General features: G+C 34.9%; 1 protein-coding gene across 1 annotated transcript in view; it reads left to right on the top strand.

Moving 5' to 3' along the window:
• The first annotated feature begins 10,310 nt into the window (after window positions 1–10,310).
• cdh15 (cadherin 15, type 1, M-cadherin (myotubule)) overlaps window positions 10,311–26,929 on the top strand; it is a 34,232-nt gene continuing 17,613 nt past the window's right edge. Inside the window, exons 1-3 of the mRNA XM_079864982.1 lie at window positions 10,311–10,483; window positions 22,503–22,634; window positions 26,139–26,294. Coding sequence (XP_079721108.1) covers window positions 10,436–10,483; window positions 22,503–22,634; window positions 26,139–26,294 — 336 coding nt within the window. The 5' untranslated portion in view covers window positions 10,311–10,435. The remainder of the gene's footprint in view (window positions 10,484–22,502; window positions 22,635–26,138; window positions 26,295–26,929) is intronic.

Genomic DNA, 26,929 nt, shown 5'->3' with positions numbered 1-26,929 from the left:
ATAAATGTGCTTTTTACTAGTGAGAATTGTATTTCTGGTATTTTATATCAAGAATTCATATTCTGGGAATGATTTAATTAAAAATTAAAACGGCTTGCCATAGGAAAAGGAGAAGATGTTTCTGAGAGTTACATGCTCGTGTGTGTGTGTGTGTGTGTGTGTGTGTGTGTGTGTGTGTGTGTGTGTGTGAGCACTGAATGTGTGATGAGTCATGTTGTTTTATAGTGAACAAACACCCAAAGCCCCACAGAAGCGAGTCTCCACACACACACACACACACACACACACACACACACACACACACACACACACACACACACACACACATCACTGCACTGCTGCAGAAGGGAATAGAGTCTTGTGAACAGTAATAAATCAGAGCCGATCCGTCAGATTATTGATTGACACTTCAGGGACCCGAGCGATGAGTCTTATTCTGTCAGATTCAAATGAATTCTTCAAATAAATGTCGAGCTGTGTCTGAGTTTCATAAACACACAAAACACGACTATAACCCTCCTGATGTTTTATTAACACTGCGTCAGTGAAAGGCTGTTTGGAGTTCAGAAAACAAGACTTAATATTATAAGCTAAATATATATAATTAATCATAATGCCAAACACAAACAAAAGTTTTGAAGTCTTTAAAATGACATATATATATTGTTAGTTAAACATTGATCTGCTCTTAACAGGGTCATTATTTTAATGTTTTTAAACAGAATGAATTTCTAATGAAATGTTGAATGTTTATTGGTGTTTTCCACCCTGTCTAATGGAGACTTTTCGGGGATTTTGTATAATTACATGCAACTATTTTATTATCTGTATTCTAGTGCTCAAGAAAAAATGTCCTTTAAAAATGTCTAATATTCAAACCCATTTCAGGCTCTTATATAACACTCCTAAATGATGTGATATTGTGACATTGTGCAAAAGGTCAATGGATGATCTTGAACTTTATATATAATAGCTACTTAAATGTCACATTTAAAAGTAATTTAATGATTGAAATGTAACTCCTGTTGTGTAATATCCTGCAGATGAAATGTGGTGCAACAGCAGCTCTATATAAACATGTTAGTGTTCAGAAAGATCTGCATTCCTTCAATAGTGTCATTCAAATATAACAAATGCATTTCACAGAACAAGCATCAGAGAAAGCTGAGAAAGCTGAGAAGTGGCATAGTCCATGTGGAGGCATGCGTTTGAATTTGAGTAAAGCACATAAAACAGTTTATGGTTATGATCAGATGATATAGAGTCAGACAGAGCAACACTGACCCCTGCTGGACACCCAGCACAACCACTCCTCCTCTTTATTTTATTACACTTCAAACAAAGTTTGAAACAGTCAGAACTGCAATAATACATACAGTACCAGTCAAAAGTTTGGAAACATTACTATTTTTAATGTTTTTGAAAGAAGTCTCTTATGCTCATCAAGCCTGCAGTTAAAAAAAAAAAAAAAAAAAAAAAAAAACATTAATATTATGAAATATTATTACAATTTAAAATAATGGTTCTCTTTTTTAATATACTTTAAAATGTAATTTATTTTTGTGATGCAAAGCTGAATTTTCATCAGCAAGTACTCCTGTCTTTGGTGTCTTATGATCCTTCAGAAATCATTCTAATATGCTGATTTATGATCAATGTTGGAAACAGTTGTGCTGCTTAATATTTTTTTTATAACCTGAGATACTTTTTTCAGGATTATTTGATGAATAAAAAGTTAAAAAGAACTGTATTTATTTAGAATAGAAATCTTTTGTAACAATATACACTACCGTTCAAAAGTTTGGGAACAATAACTATTTTTTTTAAAAGAAATTAGTACTTTAATTCAACAAGGATGCGTTAAATTGATAAAAGGTGATGGTAACGATTTATATTGTTAGAAATGTTTTTATTTTGAATAAATGCTGTTTTTATGAATAAATGCTGTTAACGTTTTACTCATCAATGAATCCTGAAAAAAAGTATTCCAAAAAAAGATATTAAACAGCTCAACTGTTTCCATCATTGATAATAACTGAGTATCAAATCATCATATTAGAATGATTTCTGAAGGATCATAAGACACCAAAGACTGGAGTACTTGCTGATGAAAATTCAGCTTTGCATCACAAAAATAAATTACATTTTAAAGTATATTAAAAAAGAGAACCATTATTTTAAATTGTAATAATATTTTTTTTTTTTTTTTTTTTTTTTTTTTACTGCAGGCTTGACGTGTTTACTAGGCTGCTTTTTGGGGACTGAATTATTTCAGTATCGCTGCTGTTGAGTTTAGGCTCTTCTAACGACTCGATTCTCTAGAATAGAATCGGTTCTTTTGGGAAACGAGTCCCAGCCCTATAATATAAAAAAAATGATGTATTTATTAAATTAAATTTTTATTTCGCAGGCGCTTTGGTGTATATTTCACATCTAAACAGCATATATTTGTTTGGTTTTTTACAAAACTGTACTTCCAGATGATATATTATATAATAATATATTATATTACTGAAGTTTCAGTATAATAAAATGGAAAAATGGCCTTTCAATAAAACTGACTGAAGTTTGTAAAGATTGTAAAACTCGAGGTTCATTCATAAATCGATAAGATCTTAATCCACGCAATTACTAGTGAATGAGAGCCATTAAAGAGCGAGTCATTGAATCATTCAATTGGTCTGTCTTGGTCTGTCCAAGTAAAACTGAACCACTTCAAGTACATTTAGTGCTTTTAACTGTATTTCTTTACAGTTCATTTAAAATATACCTTCCTATTTCTTAAACTACAGTTAGAATATATTTGAAGCTTCATTTTAATGTACTTCAAAAACATTTAAATAGCATTTCAGCTCATTAAAATGTATTAGCATTACACTAATAGTTTATTATAAGGCTGTTTTATTCAGTATTAAAAATGGTATATTAAAAGTGCAAAAATAATTAAATAAATGTTAAGACATACACAGACTTAAATAAAAATAAATACATAACAGTGCATTAAAACAAAATACATGATAACAAAGATCAGTGAAATGCTATGGCAGAGCTATATATTTATACATTTTTTGTAGAGCATTTCAGTTGTACCTGTATTATTACTGAAGAGTACACTATGAATATTACATCACTACATAATGCAATTTTCTGAAAAAATTCAAATAAAAGTTATGGGAAAACGATGTGCAGAAGTGAATAATACATTATTAACAAACTTCCCACTAAGCAAAATGATGTCCAAAAGACGTCTTTTCAACGTCTTTGTCACAAAAATCGGACGTTGAAAAGACGTCCACTGAGGGTCTAGAATGAAAGTTTCTATGACGTCTTTTTTTGACGTGTTCTGCACGTCCGATATAGACGTTCATCGAACCTTCGTACAAGGTTCAAACTAGTTCAGATGTGGCCATTGTGGACATATTTCAACATCATTTATTGTCTTATTTAGACATAATTACTTTGACTATTGCTGTCAGATGATCTCAGTGAGAATTAACAGAGGTTTAGATGTTGATATTTGTTTAATTTTAAGTGTCACCATTGTGGTGATCAGCGTTTGCTTTAGTTGGGCTCTTGGCAGAGAAAACCAATAATGGCCCGGTTTCACAGACAGGGCTTAGACTAAGCCAGGATTAGACCATAGATCAATTAGGACATTTAAGTAATTTTTATAAACATGCTTAGAAAAAAACATTACCGATGTGCATCTTAAAACTAAAAAGGCACTGATATATTTTTAAGATCAGTCAGTGCAAGTTTATTTCAGTGGAAACAGCTCAGACTTACATTTTAGTCTAGGACTAGTCTTAAGCCCTGTCTGTGAAACCAGGGCCCAGTTTTTCAAAAGTAATCCAGTGGGATTTTGGATCACGGATTGGATCAAATCTTGGAAATGGGTTTTTCAAAAGCAAAAGAGGGATTCTGAACTAAGATCAGATCATGTAATCCGATCTTAAATTTGATCTGGATCAAACCTGCCCTTTGGGTTTTTCAGAACTTTGAACTCGGTTTGGGATCTATTTGATCCAAAAAAAACCAGGATTATCCTGATCCCATCAGAAGGGTGGATTCAGTTGTGATTTTTCGAACCAAATAAAACCAGAGAGTTTTTTTTTTAAGTGAATGATCACAAAATCAATGTTTACTGATGATATATACATTTCCTCATATTTGAAGCATATATGAAGCATGTCACATCTAATGAGATATGGTAAAACAACAAAATCTACAATTTAACATTATAACAAAATAAGGAAAGTAAAATGTTTCTGTTTATTACAGTGTTTCTGTTTCTTAAAATTAAAATAAACAATGGTTATTTGTGGCCACCGGTTTTGCCAACTGTTGTTCTTTGCAAAGCCAGTAGGCTACACTGTTGGTTCCATTTAAGGCTCTAGTAAACAGGATTTGGTGATCCTGAAAAGTTCCTATCTGGATCAGATTGATCCAATCCGATGTTGCTTTGAAAAACTGGCTCAAAAGTAAGATGGATTACGTGATCACGGATCGCAAAAAAAAGGATTACTAAATCCGGATCAATTTTATCCGGATTAAACCTTTTGAAAAACCGGGCCCTGGGGAATAAGTAAGATCAGCTGTTTTCTGCTTATGGTTGATGATGAAATCACCACAAAAAAAAGCATCTAGTGTTGTCAGATGTTTTGGCATTCATAACCACCAACCTCGTGGAACTGCAATATTGGTGCGAAAAGCATTAAAATGATCACTTATTTGAAGGTATATAAAGCATGTGCACATGATGTTTGGAGCAAATGTATCATACAGTCACACACAGACATCAAGATTTTGCACATGATTCACAACAATGGTGACAATTTAAAAAAAAAGCTTCATGCTGCAATGCATGATGGGTAGCTTTCATAGTACAAAACTCATCCTTGATTCTCAAGCTTTTTTGTTTTGATTGTCACCGTTGTTGTGATTCATATCCAAAATCTTGATGTCTGTGTGTGACTATATGATACATTTGCTCCAAACATCATGTGCACATGCTTTATATACCTTCAAATAAGTGATCATTTTAATGCTTTTCGCACCAATATTGCAGTTCCACAAGGTTGGTGGTTATGAATGCCAAAACATCTGACAACATTAGATGCTTTTTTTGTGGTGATTTCATCATCAACAATAAGCTGAAAACAGCTGATCTTACTTATTATTGGCTTTCTCTGCCACAACAATTGTGTTTTACAAACACACAGTTAAAGCAGTCAAATAAAAGTTAAAGTAAAAGAAAGGGGACCAAGAGCCCAACTAAAACTACACTTCAAATTAAACAAATATCAACTAAACCTCTGTTAATTCTCACTGAGATCATCTGACAGCAATAGTCAAAGTAATTATGTCTAAATAAGACAATAAATGATGTTGAAATATGTCCACAATGGCCACATCTGAACTAGTTTGAACCTTGTACGAAGGTTCGATGAACGTCTATATCGGACGTGCAGAACACGTCAACAAAAGACGTCATAAAAACTTTCATTCTAGACCCTCAGTGGACGTCTTTTCAACGTCCGATTTTTGTGACAAAGACGTTGAAAAGACGTCTTTTGGACATCATTTTGCTTAGTGGGTTAGGCCTACAAACGGCTGAACCAAAGAAACAGAAGAGCTTGAGTGTCACATCTTCATCTTCACATGGACGATCACTTCTTTGAGTTCGACTCATTTTCCACACCTGAGGGCTTGTGGTTCAGACACTATAGTGTGTGAAGACTGCTTTATCACAGGATCTGTGAAAGGGAAGAATTTATATAAAATTAATCCATGTTTGAATATATGTATAATAATTAGCATAGAAATGCATTAGAATTCCGTTGAATTCTCAGTTTACCTTTAAAAGCTTCGACTATATATCCTCATCAAGCTGGACATGAGTGTCCATTTTTATCCTCTTGTCTGTCGACTCGGCACTAAGCCCCTTTCACACAGAGATTCCGGGAAATACACGGATAATGTGTCCCGGGATCGTTTGATTTTGGTTCATTCACTCTGCCAGTGATTATCTGTGAGTGCGTTCACACACACACATCCCGTAAAGATCCCGTAAAGACACGTGACGTCAGGATGTCATCGCCAAAATGGCAAAATGGCTGAAAAGCTCAATTCGAATTATATTCTAATTCTAAAGGCAATACTTAACGTTAGTGTAAAAAAGTACTGCATTGTCTCCTGTGTCCACAAGAGCGCGCAACAAGCAAATATAAACCAAATAATGTTTGTAAATAAATAACGTCAGTATTCCACCACGTGTTTTAGTCATATTAGCAAATGCATAGCAGACCTATCCACCTAGGAAAAAAACTAAACAGTGAGCAATTTATTTATGCTAACAGGTCAGCAACTAAAACTTACCAGTAACTTCTGAGGGCAGTATCTTCAACTCTGACTCCGCTTTGACTTCGACTTGAAAAGCTGGGCTCTGATTGGTCAAATTGAATGTAGCTGTACTGAAAAAGACAGTTTGTCAAAAATAGACTGGCACAGACAAGTAATATTATACAAATCTTACCTAGAATCACAATATAACGAGGTTCCAAATGTCACACGCCATGCAAACTTGAAGAAGCTGGGTAAAAATAAAAACAACACTAGGCTATGTTTTTACACTAGACTAGCCTACTAGTCACGTGTGTTATGCGTATTGTTTGAATTTAAACAAGTACAAACTTTTTTTAAACTTCTTTGGAAAATGTATCTGTGATGCATTTCAAATAATACGATGTTCAATTAGTACATTATTAGCATCATGATGCCTGATGTAGGTCGTGAGACCGAAACGTTGCTAATAAAAATGTAATAGCCTACTCATTTGCAAGTAGGCCTACTGGTAGTGTGCGGGAGTTCCTTGTTTTTTTGTGTGTAAATAATATGATGTTGAAATCCTTGTGGGAATATTAGTAGTACAAACGTATCATGTAATGGACAACAGCCTTTTAGCCTTTTACAAGTAGCCTACGAATAAGTAAAAGTGAACAACAATCATTTGAAGTACGCTTATTGCAATGGTTAGTTGATGAACAAATGTTTATAATACATTATAAGTTGGTACATTGTAAATGTAAACTTTTTTTTTTTTTTCAAAATAGTAAAATGATAAATACATAAAAATATATTGCAGAATAGGCCTAAGTGTTAATAAAACTGCATATATTTAAACACACTAAAAGCTTAATCATTTTACTATGTTCTTACACAAAGTACACATAAAATATATTTTAAGTAAGTGTAACATAAGTATGTTTTCTTTAAATACACTAAAACTTCACTAAAAGTATGCTTGTGTTTAGCATATTTCTTAAAAGTATAATTACCGGTAAGCATATTTATTACAAATGTAGGCCTACTTCTAGTGCGCTTGTTAGAAATATATTAAAATGCAATTCAATGTATTTTTTATGCACTTCAAATAAGCATGTTGGGAGCACAAAGGTATTATAAACATACTACTTGAATTTCAAGTATATCTTTAATACATTTAATACTACGTCTTTTTAACCTGAGACATTCAACACAACATAAATCATATTTCACATACAAATACCCAGATGGGAAATCAGTAACTATAACCATCCATATATATATACACCTGCAGAGGGCGCTGTTACAGGCAGTGTGAGAAACAAAAGATCTGTGTGTGTGTGTGTGTGTGTGTGTGTGTGTGTGTGTGTGTGTGTGTGTGTGTGTGTGTGTGTGTGTGTGTGTGTACACATATGATATGGCATATTGAAAAAAAAAATCTAATATCTTAAAGAAGCAGGAAGTTGAGCTTCAGTTTCTCCTTCGATTTTGTCTCTCAGACACCAAGAATGACAATCAAATTCCTAAATATATTCAGCATTGCAAAATAATTGACATTTGTGGACAGTCCATAAAGGGGAAACATTATTGATAAGAAAAGCGCTCTCTCTCTCTCTCTCTCTCTCTCTCTCTCACACACACACACACAGTGCTGAAGTGAAGGGTTGTTTGTGTGGATGAAGGAACAGACCGGCTCCTGCCAGCTGCTGCCCAGTGTGACAGAGACAGGTGCACATTCATCCCATAACACACACACACACACACACACACAACGGAACGGAAGTGAAAACTAACTTTAGCTGGACAATATCTGTTACTTTATCTCTGTTACTTTAATTTCCTATCAACATTGTAAAGCTGCTTTGAAACAATTCACAGAATTCCCTTATCGGACTTCCGAACTTTCCCAAAATCCTACAGACTTTCATTCAGGGGGTCAAGACTGTTGTACAATAACTCTTATAGAGTATTCAAGCTGTCTATCACTAGCAAAGCTTAGCAACTAGCCTAGGACAGCATGCTACAACATGCCAGCAATGTGTTAAAAACATGATAGCAACATGCTAAGACATGCTAGTTAATGTTAGCAATGTGTTGAACATTTTAGCAACATGTTAATGCATGTTAGAATTGTGTTAAAACATGCTATAAACATGCTAAATCATATTAGCAATGTGTTAAAACATGCTAGCAAAATACTAAGACATATTAGCAATGTTTTAAAACTTACTAGCAACATACTTAGTCATGCTAGCAAATGTGTCAAAACATGCTAATTTATGCTAGCAATGTTTTACAACATACTAGCAATGCTAATACATGTTAGAATTTTGTTAAATCATATTAGCAAACATGCTAGCAATGTGCTAAAAACATAACAACGTTAAAGCATTTTAAGATCATAGCAATATGCCAAAACATGATCGCAACTTGTTAAAACATGCTAGCAACTTGTTAAAACATACTGGCAACATGCTATTTCACAGTAACAATGTTAAAACATACTAGCAACATGCTAATTCATGTTAACAATATGCTAAAAATGCTTGCAACATGCTAATACATGCTAGGATTGTGATAAAACATGCTAACTTCATGCTAATTCATGCTAGCAATGTGGTAAAAAATTGCTAGAAAAATGTTAAAACATGCTAGGATCATGCTAAATCATATTAGAAATGTGTTAAAACATGCTAGCAAAATACTAAGACATATTAGCAATGTTTTAAAACTTACTAGCAATGCTAATACATGTTAGAATTTTGTTAAATCATATTAGCAAACATGCTAGCAAATGTGCCAAAACATGCTAATTTATGCTAGCAATGTTTTACAACATACTAGCAATGCTAATACATGTTAGAATTTTGTTAAATCATATTAGCAAACATGCTAGCAATGTGCTAAAAACATAACAACGTTAAAGCATGTTAAGATCATAGCAATATGCCAAAACATGATCGCAACATGCTTAAACATGCTAGCAACTTGTTAAAACATACTGGCAACATGTTATTTCACAGTAACAATGTTAAAACATACTAGCAACATGCTAATTCGTGTTAACAATATGCTAAAAATGCTTGCAACATGCTAATACATGCTAGGATTGTGATAAAACATGCTAACTTCATACTAATTCATGCTAGCAATGTGGTAAAAAATTGCTAGAAAAATGTTAAAACATGCTAGGATCATGCTTAATCATATTAGAAATGTGTTAAAACATGCTAGCAAAATACTAAGGCATATTAGCAATGTTTTAAAACTTACTAGCAATGCTAATACATGTTAGAATTTTGTTAAATCATACTAGCAAACATGCTAGCAAATGTGCCAAAACATGCTAATTTATGCTAGCAATGTTTTACAACATACTAGCAATGCTAATACATGTTAGAATTTTGTTAAATCATATTAGCAAACATGCTAGCAATGTGCTAAAAACATAACAACGTTAAAGCATGTTAAGATCATAGCAATATGCCAAAACATGATCGCAACATGCTTAAACATGCTAGCAACTTGTTAAAACATACTGGCAACATGCTATTTCACAGTAACAATGTTAAAACATACTAGCAATATGCTAATTCGTGTTAACAATATGCTAAAAATGCTTGCAACATGCTAATACATGCTAGGATTGTGATAAAACATGCTAACTTCATGCTAATTCATGCTAGCAATGTAGTAAAAAACATTGCTAGAAAAATGTTCAAACATGCTAGGATCATGCTAGCAACATGCATTTTACTTTCTCTGAGTAAAATCTTTAAACTGTAATCTTTCAAAGTTATTCTAAACTTTCAGACCTGGCTTTGTCAAGCCAACATCAAAGTTTGTCCTGAAACTTTACGATCTAGTTCTTTTCATTGGAGGTGTATTCTTCTCATTGACTGGGTCATGTATTTTCTGGGGTGTGTGTTCATGCCATGGGAGAGTGCTGTGGGGGCTGGGCATGGCATCGCAGCCTCTTCACACACACATGTGCTGTCACTCAAGTCTGAGACAGGAGGACTGAGAGACACAGAGTCTCACTGCAGACTTGGCTTCAGTCTTCACACACTGTTTAGCGTTTGTCAGTGGTTTATTGGGTCAGAAGCCGACGATGAGGGCTGTGGCGGTACTGAGTGCAATACTGACCGTAGTGTGTCAGGTGAGTCCAGCTTTACTTCACTTATCAACTTTAAGTGTTATCCATTTCAGTTTTCAGCTGTACAGTGAAATTATAGATCAATGCTAATATAATATTAAATAATCTGAGAGTTTGCAACCTCCTTTGTAAGTAATGGGGGGTGATTACTTATGACAGTTAAAATAGTTTTGCTTTTTAAACTACTATGAAATAAAATATTATGATATATATTATCATTTGCTATAGGTTTTTGATATTATCTTTAATAATTACGGCATGAGTTGCTCAGCGCCATCAAATGTCAGAAGCTAGATGATCATGGTTTGACGTGGATCAGTTGTGGATTGCATTATTGTGCTTTATTTATTTTTAAGCAGCGCTTGATTAGCGTTAGTTTATCTTGTTGAAGTGGTTACAGTTTTGACCTTGCTTGGGTCACATCTGCTAAAATCATCTTTAGTGGTGTGTATGGTGTTTAATAATTGATTGTTTAGTTTGTCTTTAACCGGTTGAGCGTACCGTTCTAGCCGTCAGATGTATATACGGTTAATGATTTAAACGTGTCAATTCTTACTAATTGAATTATGACAGATAATGAATAATAATAAGAAAAATACCGCTCGTTTGACGTTACCGTTTCAAGGTCAGTTACTAGTGTAATCATGAACACAACGAATGAGAATGCAAACAAAGACGAATATTTGCCACAATCAATGATCTGAACTGTTTGGATTTGCAATGAGACACAGATTCTGAAATGAGAGATTTGTTCTGGTGTTGCTCTCGAGGCCGGACTTTCATCGTGCGATACATAAACAGCAGAAAGTCGTTCCTTCTTATTTATGAGCAATTCAAGAACAAATGCATTAAGTTGCTTTGGCTCTTTGATTGAAACTGACACATTTTCCCCAAATTATCATAGACTTAATTTTATTTACACTGTAAAAAGTGAACAGTTGGATCAACTTAAAAAAATTACTTCAATTGGTAACATCTAAAGAATTTAAGTTTTCTCAACTTAAATTATCACGTTTTACGTGATAATTTAAGTTGCGAAAACTTAATTTCTTTAGGTGTTACCAACTGAAGTAATTTTTTTAAGTTGATCCAACTGTTCACTTTTTACAGTGTAGCTCTTTCTTAACATAGGATCAATTCATTTAAGGATCAACATTTCTTTAGGATAAATATAAACAGACAGTCCATGAAGAGCATAGAGCTATAAAAAGTGAATAGTTGGATCAACTTAAAAAATTACTTCAATTGGTAACATCTAAAGAATTTAAGTTTTCTCAACTTAAATTATCTCGTTTTATTATGAAAAACGTGATAATTTAAGTTGAGAAAACTTAATTTCTTTAGGTGTTACCAATTGAAGTAATTTTTTTAAGTTGATCCAACTGTTCACTTTTAACAGTGAGCACATCTCAGATTATTCAGTCCTTCGTCTATTTTAAAATCTCTTTTCAAATCTTGCCACTTTAAAAGCCCCGATATACTTCAAGTGAAGTCGAAGAACAAGGCGGCGTCAGGCCGAAATGAAGTTAATTTGGAGTTTGTTTCAGGAGTTCGAAACAGCTTGATAAAGCGAACTTTGCAGAAATGTTCACTCCGGCTGGTAAACGCCCCTGAACTGCCATTGGTCAGTGGAGATGATGTAATAGGTGGGTGTCGCTCTGAGGCTCCGCCTTCTTTGAGGTGTAAATCTTCTTCCGGTTCATTTCTTCTGTTCAGTCCGTCGAGGTCAGACTCCAGTAAAAGCATGAACACACTGGAGAGACACTTTATAGTAGAAACTGAAGCTGTAATTCTGATTGAAAGAGATAATTCGATAAATAAATCGATTGTATCTATTGTATAAAGTACTTTATATAGATCAATGTGACCTGACTTTACTGGAGAGCCGAATCGCAGAGCTGCTGCAAACAAAACACTGAAATTGGTATTTATCTGACTAAATTATTTGACAAAAAAGGCAAAGTACAGCTACAGGTTTCATTTTACTGTGCAAAAAAAAAAAGCTCACAGGAAAAAACATGAACATATTGCATATGTTCGCAATTTCTTTGTATGATAGTCTTGCTAAAAATTTGGTAGGTTTTATTGCCTAATCAACACTTTAGATTAGGCTCCAATTCTCACTATTAACTTGATGCTTATCAGCATGCATATTACTAGGATATTAGCTGTTTATTAGTATTATAAAGCACATATTAATGCCTTATTCTGCATGACCATGTTCTACATCCCTTAATCCTAAACTTAACTCCCTTACTAACTATCAGTAAGCAATTAGGAGTTAATTGAGGCCGTAGTTAATAGTTAGTTAATAGAAATATATTCTAAAGTTTGACCAACCAATCAACTCGAAGTACAACTATGCAATATGCTCACAAAATCTGTTAATTTTTTTTTATAATATTTAACTAAAGGGTGAAGATGTCATTTTTTATTTTTTATGTGTTTATTGTGTTATTGAGAGAAAAGCGCACATCACATATTTACATATTCATCTAAACGCTGTATATTGGGACCTTAAGACACGGTTGCACTTTATTTTACTGTATTTTTTTGCACTTACAATGTCCTTACCTAAGAAAGTAGGGTAACACTTTATTTTACAGTGTCCTTGTTACATATGTTACATGTACTTACCATAGTAATAACAGTAAATGATGCACAATTACATGCAACTAACCCTCAACCCTAACCCTATAGTAAGTACACGTAGTTGCTTAATATTACTCAGTACTTAAATATATAATTACACTGTAAGAATGACACCTTAAAATAAAGTGTAACCAAAAGTAGGGTAATATAAGGTAACCACATGGGTTAAGGTTAGGTTTAGTAGGTTCAGGGTTAGTACTTGTTATTACCCAGTTATTGTAATTACTATCATAAGTACAGTACAGGTATGTACATGGGGAACAGGACTGTAAAATAACGTGCGATCTTCTTTTCTTCTATTGGTGTAATTCTGTGAGAAACAATTCTGTGCACAACTGATGTAACAATTAAAGGGGTGGTTGATTATAATTTGACTTTTCTAACTTTAGTTAGTGTGTAATGTTGCTGTTTGAGCATAAACAACATCTGCAAAGTTACGACGCTCAAAGTTCAAAGCAAAGGGAGATATTTGCTTTTACAGAAATCACTTTTTAAGGACTACAACAAACGGCTTCTTGAGTCTCTCCATCTTTGTCTGACTCCGGTTTGAACATAAAAGATTAAAAGTTTTTGACATTTTCAGTGCATGTGTGTGTGAAGTAAAAGGACACAAGCTCTTGAAGCTCCGCCCCCTGTGCCGGGAGCAGCAGCTCATTTGCATTTAAAGGGACACACACAAAACGGTGCGTTTTTGCTCACCCTCAAAAAGTGACAACTTTAACATGATATATAGAAATATCTGTGGAGTATTTTGAGCTAAAACTTCACACACACACTCTGGGGACATCAGAGACTTATTTTACATCTTGTGGAAAGGGCATTATACCACCCCTTTAAGAGAGAATGTGCAATACATGAAAATGATCACCGTTGGCCTTCGAAGTTTCCTCCACATCATTGCCTAATGAATTGATAGTTTTCTTCTAATTCTGTTCTTCTTCGGTCTTCATCTGGCTCTTGAGACTCTGATAATGTAATTTAATTTGCTAAAAGTTTCTCAGGGAGTTAATCTCGGAGAGCAGCTTATGTCTCACTGAGAGCACTGAGATTCACACATGCCTCTTCGAGGTCTTGCTAATGCGCAGCTGTTCCCAGATGCAGACTCAACCCCATTTGTCTGACATGGTGATCTTGTCGGTGGAAATAGGAGGTCAACGTTCCCAGGCCACGCAATGAGCAGAAACTGTTCATAAAGCAGCTGGTGAGAGTCACTCATCCGGGAAATGTGTGTTTCTCCCAGTCCCAGACATTCTGATACAATCCTAGATCAGGAAACCGAGACGGGACGGCACGACACTGACGGTTATTACACTGATTTCCTTTTGAATTAGACATGACATGATGACAGCATTCTGGTCTGTAAGGGTTCAATGCCTCACATGTTCCTGGATGACATCAGGATCAGTTACTGTAAAATAAACCAGAAACACTCACTAAAATCAAATAATTGGAAGAGAGAGAGAAAGAGAGAGAAAGAAAGAAAGAAAGAAAGAAAGAAAGAAAGAAAGAAAGAAAGATAGATAGATAGATAGATAGATAGATAGATAGATAGATAGATAGATAGATAGATAGATAGATAGATAGATACTGGACCTATTGAGGAATGAAATGACAGAACGTGTCCACCTGTGTGACCTCTGACCTCTCGTCCAACCGCAGACACACAGCATCACACATGCAGAGATAAACTAAATGCCGTTTTACCTCATCATACTGATTTATGAATTATGAGGTCAGGATATACAAGCTTGCCTTAACCCACACATAATGTCATATCCATATTCTCTGAATTCTCTGAAAGCACTTTTAATACTGTACAGGAATCAATTATTTCAAATATATAAAGTTAATATCAATTACATTTTTGCAATGTATTACATAATGCACTATAATATGTTGTTTAGATGTACAGTATTGGCCAAAAGTTTGTTTTTATGACCCTAAAAGCTTGATTTAAATTTTAAATGTGAAGGAAAAGCTACAGGTTTTATTTTACTGTGAAAAAAAAACAAACAAAAAAAAACATTGTGTTGGTTCTCTCTCTCTCTCTCTCTCTCTCTCTCTCTCTCTCTCTCTCTCTCTCTCTCTCTCTTTCTTTCTTTCTTTCTTTCTTTCTCTCTCTCTCTCTCTCTCTCTCTCTCTCTCTCTCTCTCTCTCTTTCTTTCTTTCTTTCTTTTTTTATTTATTTTTTTTTTTTTTTGCATATGTTCATAATTTCTTTGTATGGCAGCCTGGCCAAAAACAATATCGGCACAATTTCATTGCGTTATTTTCAAAACTAAAAGAATTGTTACACTTTAGTTTAGTCTCCAAATCTCAGTTGTTGCTTATTATCATGAATATTACTGGAATATTACTGTTTATACTTATAAAGCACATATTAATGCGTTATTCTTCATGATCATATTCTACATCCATTAATCCTAAACTTAACAACTATCTTACTAACTATTAATAAGCAATTGGGAGTTTATTGAGGCAAAAGTTATGGTTAATAGTGAGAATTGGACCCTATAATCTAAAGTGTGATGAAAAAAGCACAACTATGCAATATGATTACAAAATCTGTACCATATTTTGAATAATATTTAAATAAAGATGTAATTTTCCCTACAGGCCGGACAACACTTTCAGCCACTACTGTATAACTAAATAAAACACACACACACACACACACACACACACACACTGTAAAAAGTGATCAGTTGACTTAACTTAAATTGAGGAAACTTTTTTTATTATTAAGTAAATAAACTTCAAAACTTCAAAAAAATTAAGTAATGTGGAATTGTCAAGTCTCACATAATTTTTTTTAAACTAAGCATTACTTTATTTACTTAATATAATAGAATATAATTTTGAGGCAACGTGTTTACATTTTTTTTTTTAAGTGAGCTGAACACTTTTTACAGACACACTCACACACACACTCACTCACACACACACACACACACACACACACACACACACACACACACACACACACACACACACACACACTAAAACTAGTCCAGAACTCTGTATGTGTTCCACCTAATGTGTTCCACACTCGCTCCTGTTTCTTCTCCTCTTCAGAAATCTAGTGTATCTGATTGTGTTAGTCACGCCGAGGCTCGGACCAGCTGACCCTGCCATGTGTGTGTGTGTGTGTGGAGCTTTAGGAATGTCTTACTCTGGTAAAAGTCGAGCTAAACTGGGTTAGATGTGACACAGAGAGCAACAACTGTGAACTGGAATGTTTTTTTCCCCAAAGCACTAAAAGACTCAAAGGTTGCACTTTCTTAAACGTTCATAAAGCTGTCCTGAAATAAACAGCATGTTTTTTGTTGGAGAGTTGAATGTGAGGTTGCCAGAAAGCCTGTGATCGTGTCGACACCTGTTGTCTCTGTGTTTCAGACTGTAGGGTATTTTCAGATCAGTGCTTCCCCTGAGCAAATGTTTTCACATACGGCTCTGGAGACTCACTGGAGGATCAGATTTCTCTCAGATTTGAAGTTACACTTTGTTTCGATGCTCCACTTTAGACATTCTGCTAACTATACTGTAAGTAACTTTCATGTCAACTAGAAGTCATTAGTAGATGGACCATCGCAATAAATTAGGTTTTTAAAGTCCCCCTGTGGTGAAAATCCAGCTTTTAATGTTGTTTATGTGTCCTTGTGGTGTTTTTAATCTGCTTTAAGACAAACCATGTGTAAATTCATAAGTCGACAGCATTGCTGAGTATTTCCTCCTTAAAACTGCAGTGAACCAAAGACAGTCTCAAAAACACACTTTGAAATCGCTGGTGTTTCTGACGTCACAAACTACCTTGTAACCAATCAGATCAACGTGTGATCGTCAACGAGATGCAGTGAGTGAGTGGAGGCGGAGCTCATTTGCATATTCATAGAACTGCGAATACTGAATGAGGCGAGTGTGTCGAGTTACATTCAAGATATTTTAAGGGATGAATAATTTTTTCAAGGAAATAAAAACCTTTTAAATATGTCATTTTGGTGATCAATTTTAAGGGATAAAATGATTGACTTCAGGGGGACTTTAAAATCCTTATGAGAAATAAAAGCGGAAGAATTTGAGTTCATATTAAATTTTGTATTAAATTAAAAATTTCAGGAAAATCTGAAACATTGAGAGATGTGAGATCACTGGGTCTTTTTCTGAGGAAGGCAAAAGTCTCCATTTAATTTAATCTCACTTTCTCTCTCTGTATGCGGACCGTCCAGGGAGTTAGTGATGCAGAGTATAAAAAGCTCATATTAAACAGCAACTTAATAAAAGAACCGAGGATGTACAGACACTCATGCATGTCCTAACTGAGGTGAAGAAGTGCATTAGCAAAAGCTGGGTAAATGATAAGAGAAGTAGCCGAATGCGCAGCTCTGTTAAAGACATCAGGAGACCTCCAGCAAATCCCACCCAGAACACAACACAACACACTCATTTCAGTCTCAAATATCCAATCCCACACGAGTAGTATTCTGTTAAACGGTATTATATCAGTATTAGGGCTGTCTTGTGATTTCTTTTTTTATCTAATTAATCACATGATTAGCCTACTTAATTGAATTACTCGCACATCAATCTTGGCTCGATGTGCAATTAATTCAGAAAGATCATTTACAATAATTATTGTGTTAGATGAGAAAAGCTTTAGAAATAAATATTTTGATTCAATATAGAATGTATTACACATTGTATTGGGGCCCTATTTTAACGATCTAAGTGCATGGTCTGAAGCGCACGGCCCAAGTTCACTCAGGGCATTCGAATCCACTTTTGCTAGGTTAATTACGGGAAAAATGTTCGCCAGTCGCGCTGAACATTTTTCCCGTCGTTAAACTCGCAAAAGTGGATTCGGACGCCCTGAGTGAACTTGGTCTAAAGGGTCATATCTATTCTCTTAATGAGTAATGGGTGTGTTTGGGATTTACGTGCGTAAACCAATCAGAGTCTCATCTCCCATTCCCTTTAAATGCCAGTTGCGCTCGCGCCACGGCAGATTCGCTATTTAGGCTACATGACGGAATTTGATAGTGGAAAGACCGAACGCGTCTCAGAGCGCAAACGAATCTGCTCGTGTGCGAGGTAAAAGTGCTCAAGCAGAACATCTACGGGACAAGCCGGATTCACCATATATCTGTATGTACACAATAATAATCTTTTACATTGTAATCCTTTTATTTTAAATATTTGGCATGTGTGTGCGCTGCTGTGCGTCCCTGTGTGTGTAATAAGCAGAGTGTACGCGCGTTGTGGACCCGCCTATAGGCGCACATTACTAACGCGCTCATTAAATAAAAAAAAAAAAAAAAAAATTGCAACCAGGTTTCAGTTGGTCAATGGCTCAGTCTATTTCAGGCGCCTCAAAATAGCAACGCGCCAACAATGCACCAGAACATACGTCGTTTTCAGACCAGCAGCCCATGGGCGCTCAAATGGGCGCAAATGCATTTGCTATTTAAACAATGTGGAGCACGACATGAAAATGAAAACTGCGTCGGGCTGAAACTAGCAAAAAACGCTTGCGTCGCGCTTGGCGCTGCATTGCGCCGGGTGTAAGATAGGGCCCATAAACTTTTAAGGCTATAATATGGCCATAAAAAAAATAAAAAAATCCAGAGTCTGTTTAATGCAGCTCACAGGTGACATGAATATGAATGAAAAATGTAATACTCTATATGGAACTAAAACTGCCAGTAGGTGACGACAAGTCTGGGTCTTAATGAGCGAGTCATTGAATTATTCATTAAACCAATTCATTCAAAGGCTGATTCATTCTGGAACGAGGCAAGTGACCTTTTTTATGGATGAGTCACTGAATCGATGACTCACTCGATTCATTAAAAAACACGGATTCATTCAGTAACAAAATTCATTCATGCTGTCCCGATGAAGCCTTGATTCCTGCTCCAGCTGCATTATAACACTCGTATAGTGTTTGTGTGTGTCTCGGCAGTTACAAATAAAGCCACAATAAGCTCATGGAGCGAACTTGTCAATCATCTTGATGGATGACGCAGAGGAAACACTGACCATTAAGAGGACAGTTGTACTCACATGTGACTTGCGTGAACACATTTCGGTACGCTTTGAAAGGTTGCCTTGTGAAAGTGAACCGAACCAAGAAGAAAATGCAACATTGTAACAAATTAAATCCCTGTTTCAGAACAAAACAAACTATCTATAGGTGTGAAAACGCCCTTAGACTTCTCATAGGTACATCGGCCTAATCTGAATCAGAAAAGTAACACTGATTACCCCTCGGTTACTAAGACAGTCTTGCCACATGCAGTTGGCCTTGGAATACCAGAGTAAACACTTTAGACAGAGTGTAATGTAGTACTACACTCGCAGAAGAGAGAATCCGGGCGGCTCTAAGATTAGTGTCTCTAACAGGGTCTGAGCATTCCTGTAATGTCCAGCATTCTGCATCGGGAAACACTTCCACCGAAGCACGAGGACTATCTCAGCCACTGCTGCTATTTAGGATTCTTATATGGTGATGAATTATTATTGCATTCTTAAAGGAGTGGTTGAACATGATTTCACTTTTCTAACTTTAGTTAGTGTGTAATGTTGCTGTTTGAGCATAAACAACATCTGCAAAGTTACGACGCTCAAAGTTCAAAGCAAAGGGAGATATTTGCTTTTACAGAAATCACTTTTTAAGAACTACAACAAACGGCTGGTAGAGACTACACCACATTCCTCCCGGGTTAGTGACATCACCAACCCTAAAATTTACATAACCCCGCCCCCGACCACGATTTATAGATTATCAAGACAGAATATGCTAATCAATGACTAGAAGATAACTACACATAAGCTTCATAAACTCATCAACTAACCATTCAGAAATGTCCTGTTTTACATGTTGTCACTTCTTCTTGAGTCTCTCCATCATTGTCTGACTCCGGTTTGAACATAAAAGGCTAAAACTTTTTGAAATTTTCAGTGCATGTGTGTGTGAAGTAAAAGAACACAAGCTCTTTAAGCTCCGCCCACTGTGCTGGGAGCAGCAGCTCATTTGCATTTAAAGGGACACACACACAGAACAGTGACTACTTTAACATGCTATATAAAAATATCTGTTGGGTATTTTGAGCTAAAACTTCACATACACACTCAAAGACATATTTTACATCTTGTGAAAAGGGCATTATACCACACCTTTAAATGGGGTGGTTTCTAAAGGCCCGTTCACATCAAGGAAGATAAAAATAAAAATATAGCTAAAAATATAGTTCAAAAAATCATTCTAAATATAAAAGAATAGAAGAGTCTAGAACACAATCATAACAATAACGTCCCAGAGAAACAATGTCGTTGGAATCACTCTAGAATTATTTTTTCCAGCTGATGAACGCTAAAAACATGAATATGAATGAAAAATTAAATTATACTCTGTATGAAACTAAAACTGCCAGTAGGGGGTGGCAAGTCTCTGTCTTAATGAGGGAGTCATTGAATCATTCACTCAACCAATTCGTTCAAACGGCTGATTCATTCTGGAGCGAGGCAAGTGGCCGTCTTTATGAATGAGTCACTGAATCGATGACTCACTCGATTCGTTTAGTCATGAAACACGGCTGTATGTCACTCAGAGACGCACATCAGTTCTACTGTGGCTTTGTTTAGAACGACATTGAGCAAAAACAGACAATATTTTGTGTCTAAAATGTAATGCAATATTAACTTCTGGTTTATTGAACTGTTTTAATATTTTTTATCACATACAAAAAATAGCACTCTAGCGCTCTGGTGATATTGCTAAACTAAATCATATGATATAAATATAAGACAAAACCCCTTATGGGGCTTTTTATTACCCTCATATCTTGAATTTTAGTGGCATTTTAACCGCATTCTATAGGCTTCATCATGCAATCATTTGTTGCCCTGCATCATGTTCGTCACTTTACTGAATGTAATGAAAGATGGCGTACAGGTCTGGGCGGAGTCACGGTGCGATAAAAGCGTTAATAATTTTAACTCATTATTTTTTCCATAATTAATCGCACCAAATGAATGTGTTAAATCGACAGCCCTAGTCAATATATATAGACTATAGAAAATAATTACATTGTTGGAATCGCTTTGAGAACGATTTTCTTCCAGCTGATTAACGATAAAAACATTGACAGCCAATCAGAATCATTGCTGGTGTGGACGCTAATATAGTTATCGTTATAGTTATTGTTTTTGGTTGTGAACGGGCCTTTAGACGTTTTGTCCCCAAGTTTGTCTTCAATGAGTACTTTAATTTAGAATTGCAACATAATATATGGTTTTAAATCAGAAACTTTTTCTTTTATTGTCGTAAAAAAAGGCTGCTGCTAAAAGTTAAAAGCTTTTAAATAAATCATGTGAAACCAAATACCTTTGTGAAAATTACACTTTAGAATACCTTTAAAAAGAGTACTTATTAATATATTAAGACTCATTACAGAAATAATATACTTGCATGCAAACTGAATGTAATGTTTTCTGACAATTGATCATGTTAACTGTAATTAAATGAAAATTTATTATAGTTTTAATGTCTAATAAATGCAATTAGTTGAATTTAAGTGTGTTTTTTTGACCCACTTAAGCAGTACATCTTTATCATAATATAAATATAATTACTTATATTGTCTTTGAAATGTGGTTCAAGTGTACAGCCAGTAAACTAAAATATACTTGAATGTAATTTCTAGTGAAACTTGTACATCTTGTATTTAACTATATTTGTAATTAAATCTCAAGTACACTACAAGTCCTTGTAGTTTCATAAATCAGTCTTGGTTCACGGTGGGAATGTTTCACTGTTTGACACACATTGTGTCGGTGTGTGTGAGAATTCTGTCACCACGGGTGGATTTTTGTCACTAAAGCACGTTTAGCAGCTGACCTCTGACCTCTGACCTCTGTCAGGTGCAGTAAACTAGAACGTGTTTCAGAGCGACAGCCGACAGACCATGAGTGGAGAAAACTGAGCCTGTTTCCCCACTGAACAGCTGCATGAGTGTGTGTGTGTGTGTGTGTGTGTGTGTGTGTGTGTGTGTGTGTGTGTGTGTGTGTGTGTGTGTGTGTGTATGTGTATGTGTGTGTGTGAGAGTGATCAAAATGACAAAATTCAAGAGCAAGTTCTTGACACATTTCTTTTACACATTTTCACATTTTGTAAGTTTAAATTGAAACATAACAATAATGAAAAATATATATATAAAAAAAGAAGCTTAAAAATAAAGGGCATCACAAACATATGTTAAATTCCTGTCATCGTACTTCTGCAGGGCATATTTGGCGTGCGTGTGTGTGTGTGTGTGTGTGTGTGTCGCTGAAGAGCCTCCAGAGTCTGATCACTGTGTGTGTTTTGTTACAGGTGAAGTCGAGCGATCTGAACCCATGGAGACTCAGGAGCGCTGGTCCACTGGTCAGGGTGAAGAGAGACTGGGTCATCCCACCCATCCGAGTCTCAGAGAACGGCAAACAGCTCCCTGAAGATCTGGTCCAGGTAAACCAGCAACCCGCATTAGTTCCTCACTGTAGACCTGGAAAACACACTTCACAAGTTCACACTAATTGATATTGAAGCTTGTTTCTGCCACAGAATAAAAAATAAAAAAGGTAATTGCAACTTTTTTTCTCACAATTCAGACTTTTTTCTCACAATTGCGAGTTAACAATTGAATTGCGAGATATAAAGTCAGAATTGCGTGTTATAAAGTCAGAATTGCGAAATATAAAGTCAGAATTGCGAGATATAAGGTCAGAATTGCGTGTTATAAAGTCAGAATTGCGAGATATAAAGTCAGAATTGCGAGATATAAAGTCAGAATTGCATGTTATAAAGTCAGAATTGCGTGATATACTGTAAAGTCAGAACTGCGAAATATAAAGTCAGAATTGCGAGATTTAAAGTCAGAATTGCGTGTTATAAAGTCAGAATTGCGTGATATGAAGTCAGAATTGCTAAATATAAAGTCAGAATTGCGAGATTTAAAGTCAGAATTGCGTGATATAAAGTCAGAATTGCGTGATATGAAGTCAGAATTGCGAAATATAAAGTCAGAATTGCGAAATATAAAGTCAGAATTGCGAGATTTAAAGTCAGAATTGCGAGATTTAAAGTCAGAATTGCGAGATTTAAAGTCAGAATTGCGAAATATAAAGTCAGAATTGCGAGATTTAAAGTCAGAATTGCGAAATATAAAGTCAGAATTGCGAGATTTAAAGTCAGAATTGTGAGATATAAAGTCAGAACTGCGAAATATAAAGTCAGAATTGCAAGATTTAAAGTCAGAATTGCGAAATATAAAGTCAGAATTGTGAGATATGAAGTCAGAATTGCGAAATATAAAGTCAGAATTGCGAGATTTAAAGTCAGAATTGCGAGATTTAAAGTCAGAATTGCGAGATTTAAAGTCAGAATTGCGAAATATAAAGTCAGAATTGCGAGATTTAAAGTCAGAATTGCGTGATATAAAGTCAGAACTGCGAAATATAAAGTCAGAATTGCGAGATTTAAAGTCAGAATTGCGAAATATAAAGTCAGAATTGCGAGATTTAAAGTCAGAATTGTGAGATATAAAGTCAGAACTGCGAAATATAAAGTCAGAATTGCGAGATTTAAAGTCAGAATTGCGAAATATAAAGTCAGAATTGCGAGATTTAAAGTCAGAATTGCGAAATATAAAGTCAGAATTGCGAGATTTAAAGTCAGAATTGCGAGATATAAAGTCAGAATTGCATGTTATAAAGTCAGAATTGCGTGATATAAAGTCAGAACTGCGAAATATAAAGTCAGAATTGCGAGATTTAAAGTCAGAATTGCGTGTTATAAAGTCAGAATTGCGTGATATGAAGTCAGAATTGCTAAATATAAAGTCAGAATTGCGAGATTTAAAGTCAGAATTGCGTGATATAAAGTCAGAATTGCGTGATATGAAGTCAGAATTGCGAAATATAAAGTCAGAATTGCGAAATATAAAGTCAGAATTGCGAGATTTAAAGTCAGAATTGCGAGATTTAAAGTCAGAATTGCGAGATTTAAAGTCAGAATTGCGAAATATAAAGTCAGAATTGCGAGATTTAAAGTCAGAATTGCGAAATATAAAGTCAGAATTGCGAGATTTAAAGTCAGAATTGTGAGATATAAAGTCAGAACTGCGAAATATAAAGTCAGAATTGCAAGATTTAAAGTCAGAATTGCGAAATATAAAGTCAGAATTGTGAGATATGAAGTCAGAATTGCGAAATATAAAGTCAGAATTGCGAGATTTAAAGTCAGAATTGCGAGATTTAAAGTCAGAATTGCGAGATTTAAAGTCAGAATTGCGAAATATAAAGTCAGAATTGCGAGATTTAAAGTCAGAATTGCGTGATATAAAGTCAGAACTGCGAAATATAAAGTCAGAATTGCGAGATTTAAAGTCAGAATTGCGAAATATAAAGTCAGAATTGCGAGATTTAAAGTCAGAATTGTGAGATATAAAGTCAGAACTGCGAAATATAAAGTCAGAATTGCGAGATTTAAAGTCAGAATTGCGAAATATAAAGTCAGAATTGCGAGATTTAAAGTCAGAATTGCGAAATATAAAGTCAGAATTGCGAGATTTAAAGTCAGAATTGCGAGATATAAAGTCAGAATTGCATGTTATAAAGTCAGAATTGCGTGATATAAAGTCAGAACTGCGAAATATAAAGTCAGAATTGCGAGATTTAAAGTCAGAATTGCGTGTTATAAAGTCAGAATTGCGTGATATGAAGTCAGAATTGCTAAATATAAAGTCAGAATTGCGAGATTTAAAGTCAGAATTGCGTGATATAAAGTCAGAATTGCGTGATATGAAGTCAGAATTGCGAAATATAAAGTCAGAATTGCGAAATATAAAGTCAGAATTGCGAGATTTAAAGTCAGAATTGCGAAATATAAAGTCAGAATTGCGAGATTTAAAGTCAGAATTGCGAAATATAAAGTCAGAATTGCGAGATTTAAAGTCAGAATTGTGAGATATAAAGTCAGAACTGCGAAATATAAAGTCAGAATTGCAAGATTTAAAGTCAGAATTGCGAAATATAAAGTCAGAATTGTGAGATATGAAGTCAGAATTGCGAAATATAAAGTCAGAATTGCGAGATTTAAAGTCAGAATTGCGAGATTTAAAGTCAGAATTGCGAGATTTAAAGTCAGAATTGCGAAATATAAAGTCAGAATTGCGAGATTTAAAGTCAGAATTGCGAAATATAAAGTCAGAATTGCGAGATTTAAAGTCAGAATTGCGAAATATAAAGTCAGAATTGCGAGATTTAAAGTCAGAATTGTGAGATATAAAGTCAGAACTGCGAAATATAAAGTCAGAATTGCGAGATTTAAAGTCAGAATTGCAAGATTTAAAGTCAGAATTGCGTGTTATAAAGTCAGAATTGCGTGATATGAAGTCAGAATTGCGAAATATAAAGTCAGAATTGCGAGATTTAAAGTCAGAATTGCGTGATATAAAGTCAGAATTTCGTGATTTTATATTGAGAGTTGAGAGTTTTTATCTTGCAATTCTTTATATCTATGAATTGTGAGATAAAAAGTCGCAATTATCTTTTAAAATGTTTTATTCTGTGGCGGAAACAAGCTTCCATAAATTTAATGTCAATGTCTTTTTGAAAATATAACTCTCCAGTGATGTAGTTTGTACTTTTATGAGAGTCATATTGTAATGGCTTAGAACAATGGGGTTTTCAAATAAATAAAAATCTGAATTAGATTGACAGCATCAACAGACACACTACATGCAACAAAACGTTGGAACACAGTATAATCTATATAACTGAACTGATATAGATGCTATTAAATGTAGTTCTTAAATGCACCATTGCTCCATTTTAAAATGTCACGTCCAAACGAACCGATTGGTTACACACACACGGTAGTCTAAATACCTAAATACCTAAATACCTGTAAGCCTCAACAGACAGACTGTGTACCATACGGCTTCAACATGTTCCATGTCCACTCTTGCAGATTAAATCAGACAAGGTTTTCACCGGAGAGGTGATATACAAGCTGGAGGGACCCGGGGTTGACCAGGACCCCAAAGGCCTCTTCGAAATTGATGATAAAACAGGATGGATCAAGAGCAAAATGCCCCTGGACAGGGAAAAACACAAGAGTTTTAAGGTGAACATGTTTGATTTATGTAAACATTAGGGATGCACCATATATCGGCCACCATATCGGTATCGGCCGATATATGTTTATTTTTAATGTTATCGTTATTGGCCTGATAAGAAAATTTGGCTGATATATAAAAACTCATTAATAATGGATTATTTCCTTCAGCTGAGACGCTTCAGATGTGCACTGTTCACCGTGATGGCTTTTATTTGTTTGAAATATGATTGAAATCACTTCTAAAGTACAGTAAAGTGCAACATGTGCAACACAAGTCTGTCTTATCGGCTGCATAAAATTATAATGAGAACATTATGATTGTGTGTTTGGGACATGGCTTTAATGGTGAGACATTTGTTTTTGTAATAAGGCTCTCAAAAATGATATAAAATATGGATTTAGATTTATCGGCCAATGTATCGGTTATCGGCTTTCAAATATAAAGAATTATCGGTTATCGGTATCAGCCAAAATTTTTTATATGGGTGCATCCCTAGTAAAAATTTTCATCTAAAAGTCACATTTTTATTGCCTGTGTGTGAACAGCTTGTAACAAAACTTAAAAAACAAGACCATCCCCGACTTCCTAGTTTGCCTAAAGCCTGTAGTCTTGGGACGTTTTTCCTGGGAAAATCGAAAGG

Source organism: Squalius cephalus (genome assembly GCF_949319135.1).
Source record: "Squalius cephalus genome assembly, chromosome: 3".
Classification (NCBI taxonomy): Eukaryota; Metazoa; Chordata; class Actinopteri; order Cypriniformes; family Leuciscidae; genus Squalius; species Squalius cephalus.
This window is presented reverse-complemented; position numbering and strand designations above follow the sequence as displayed.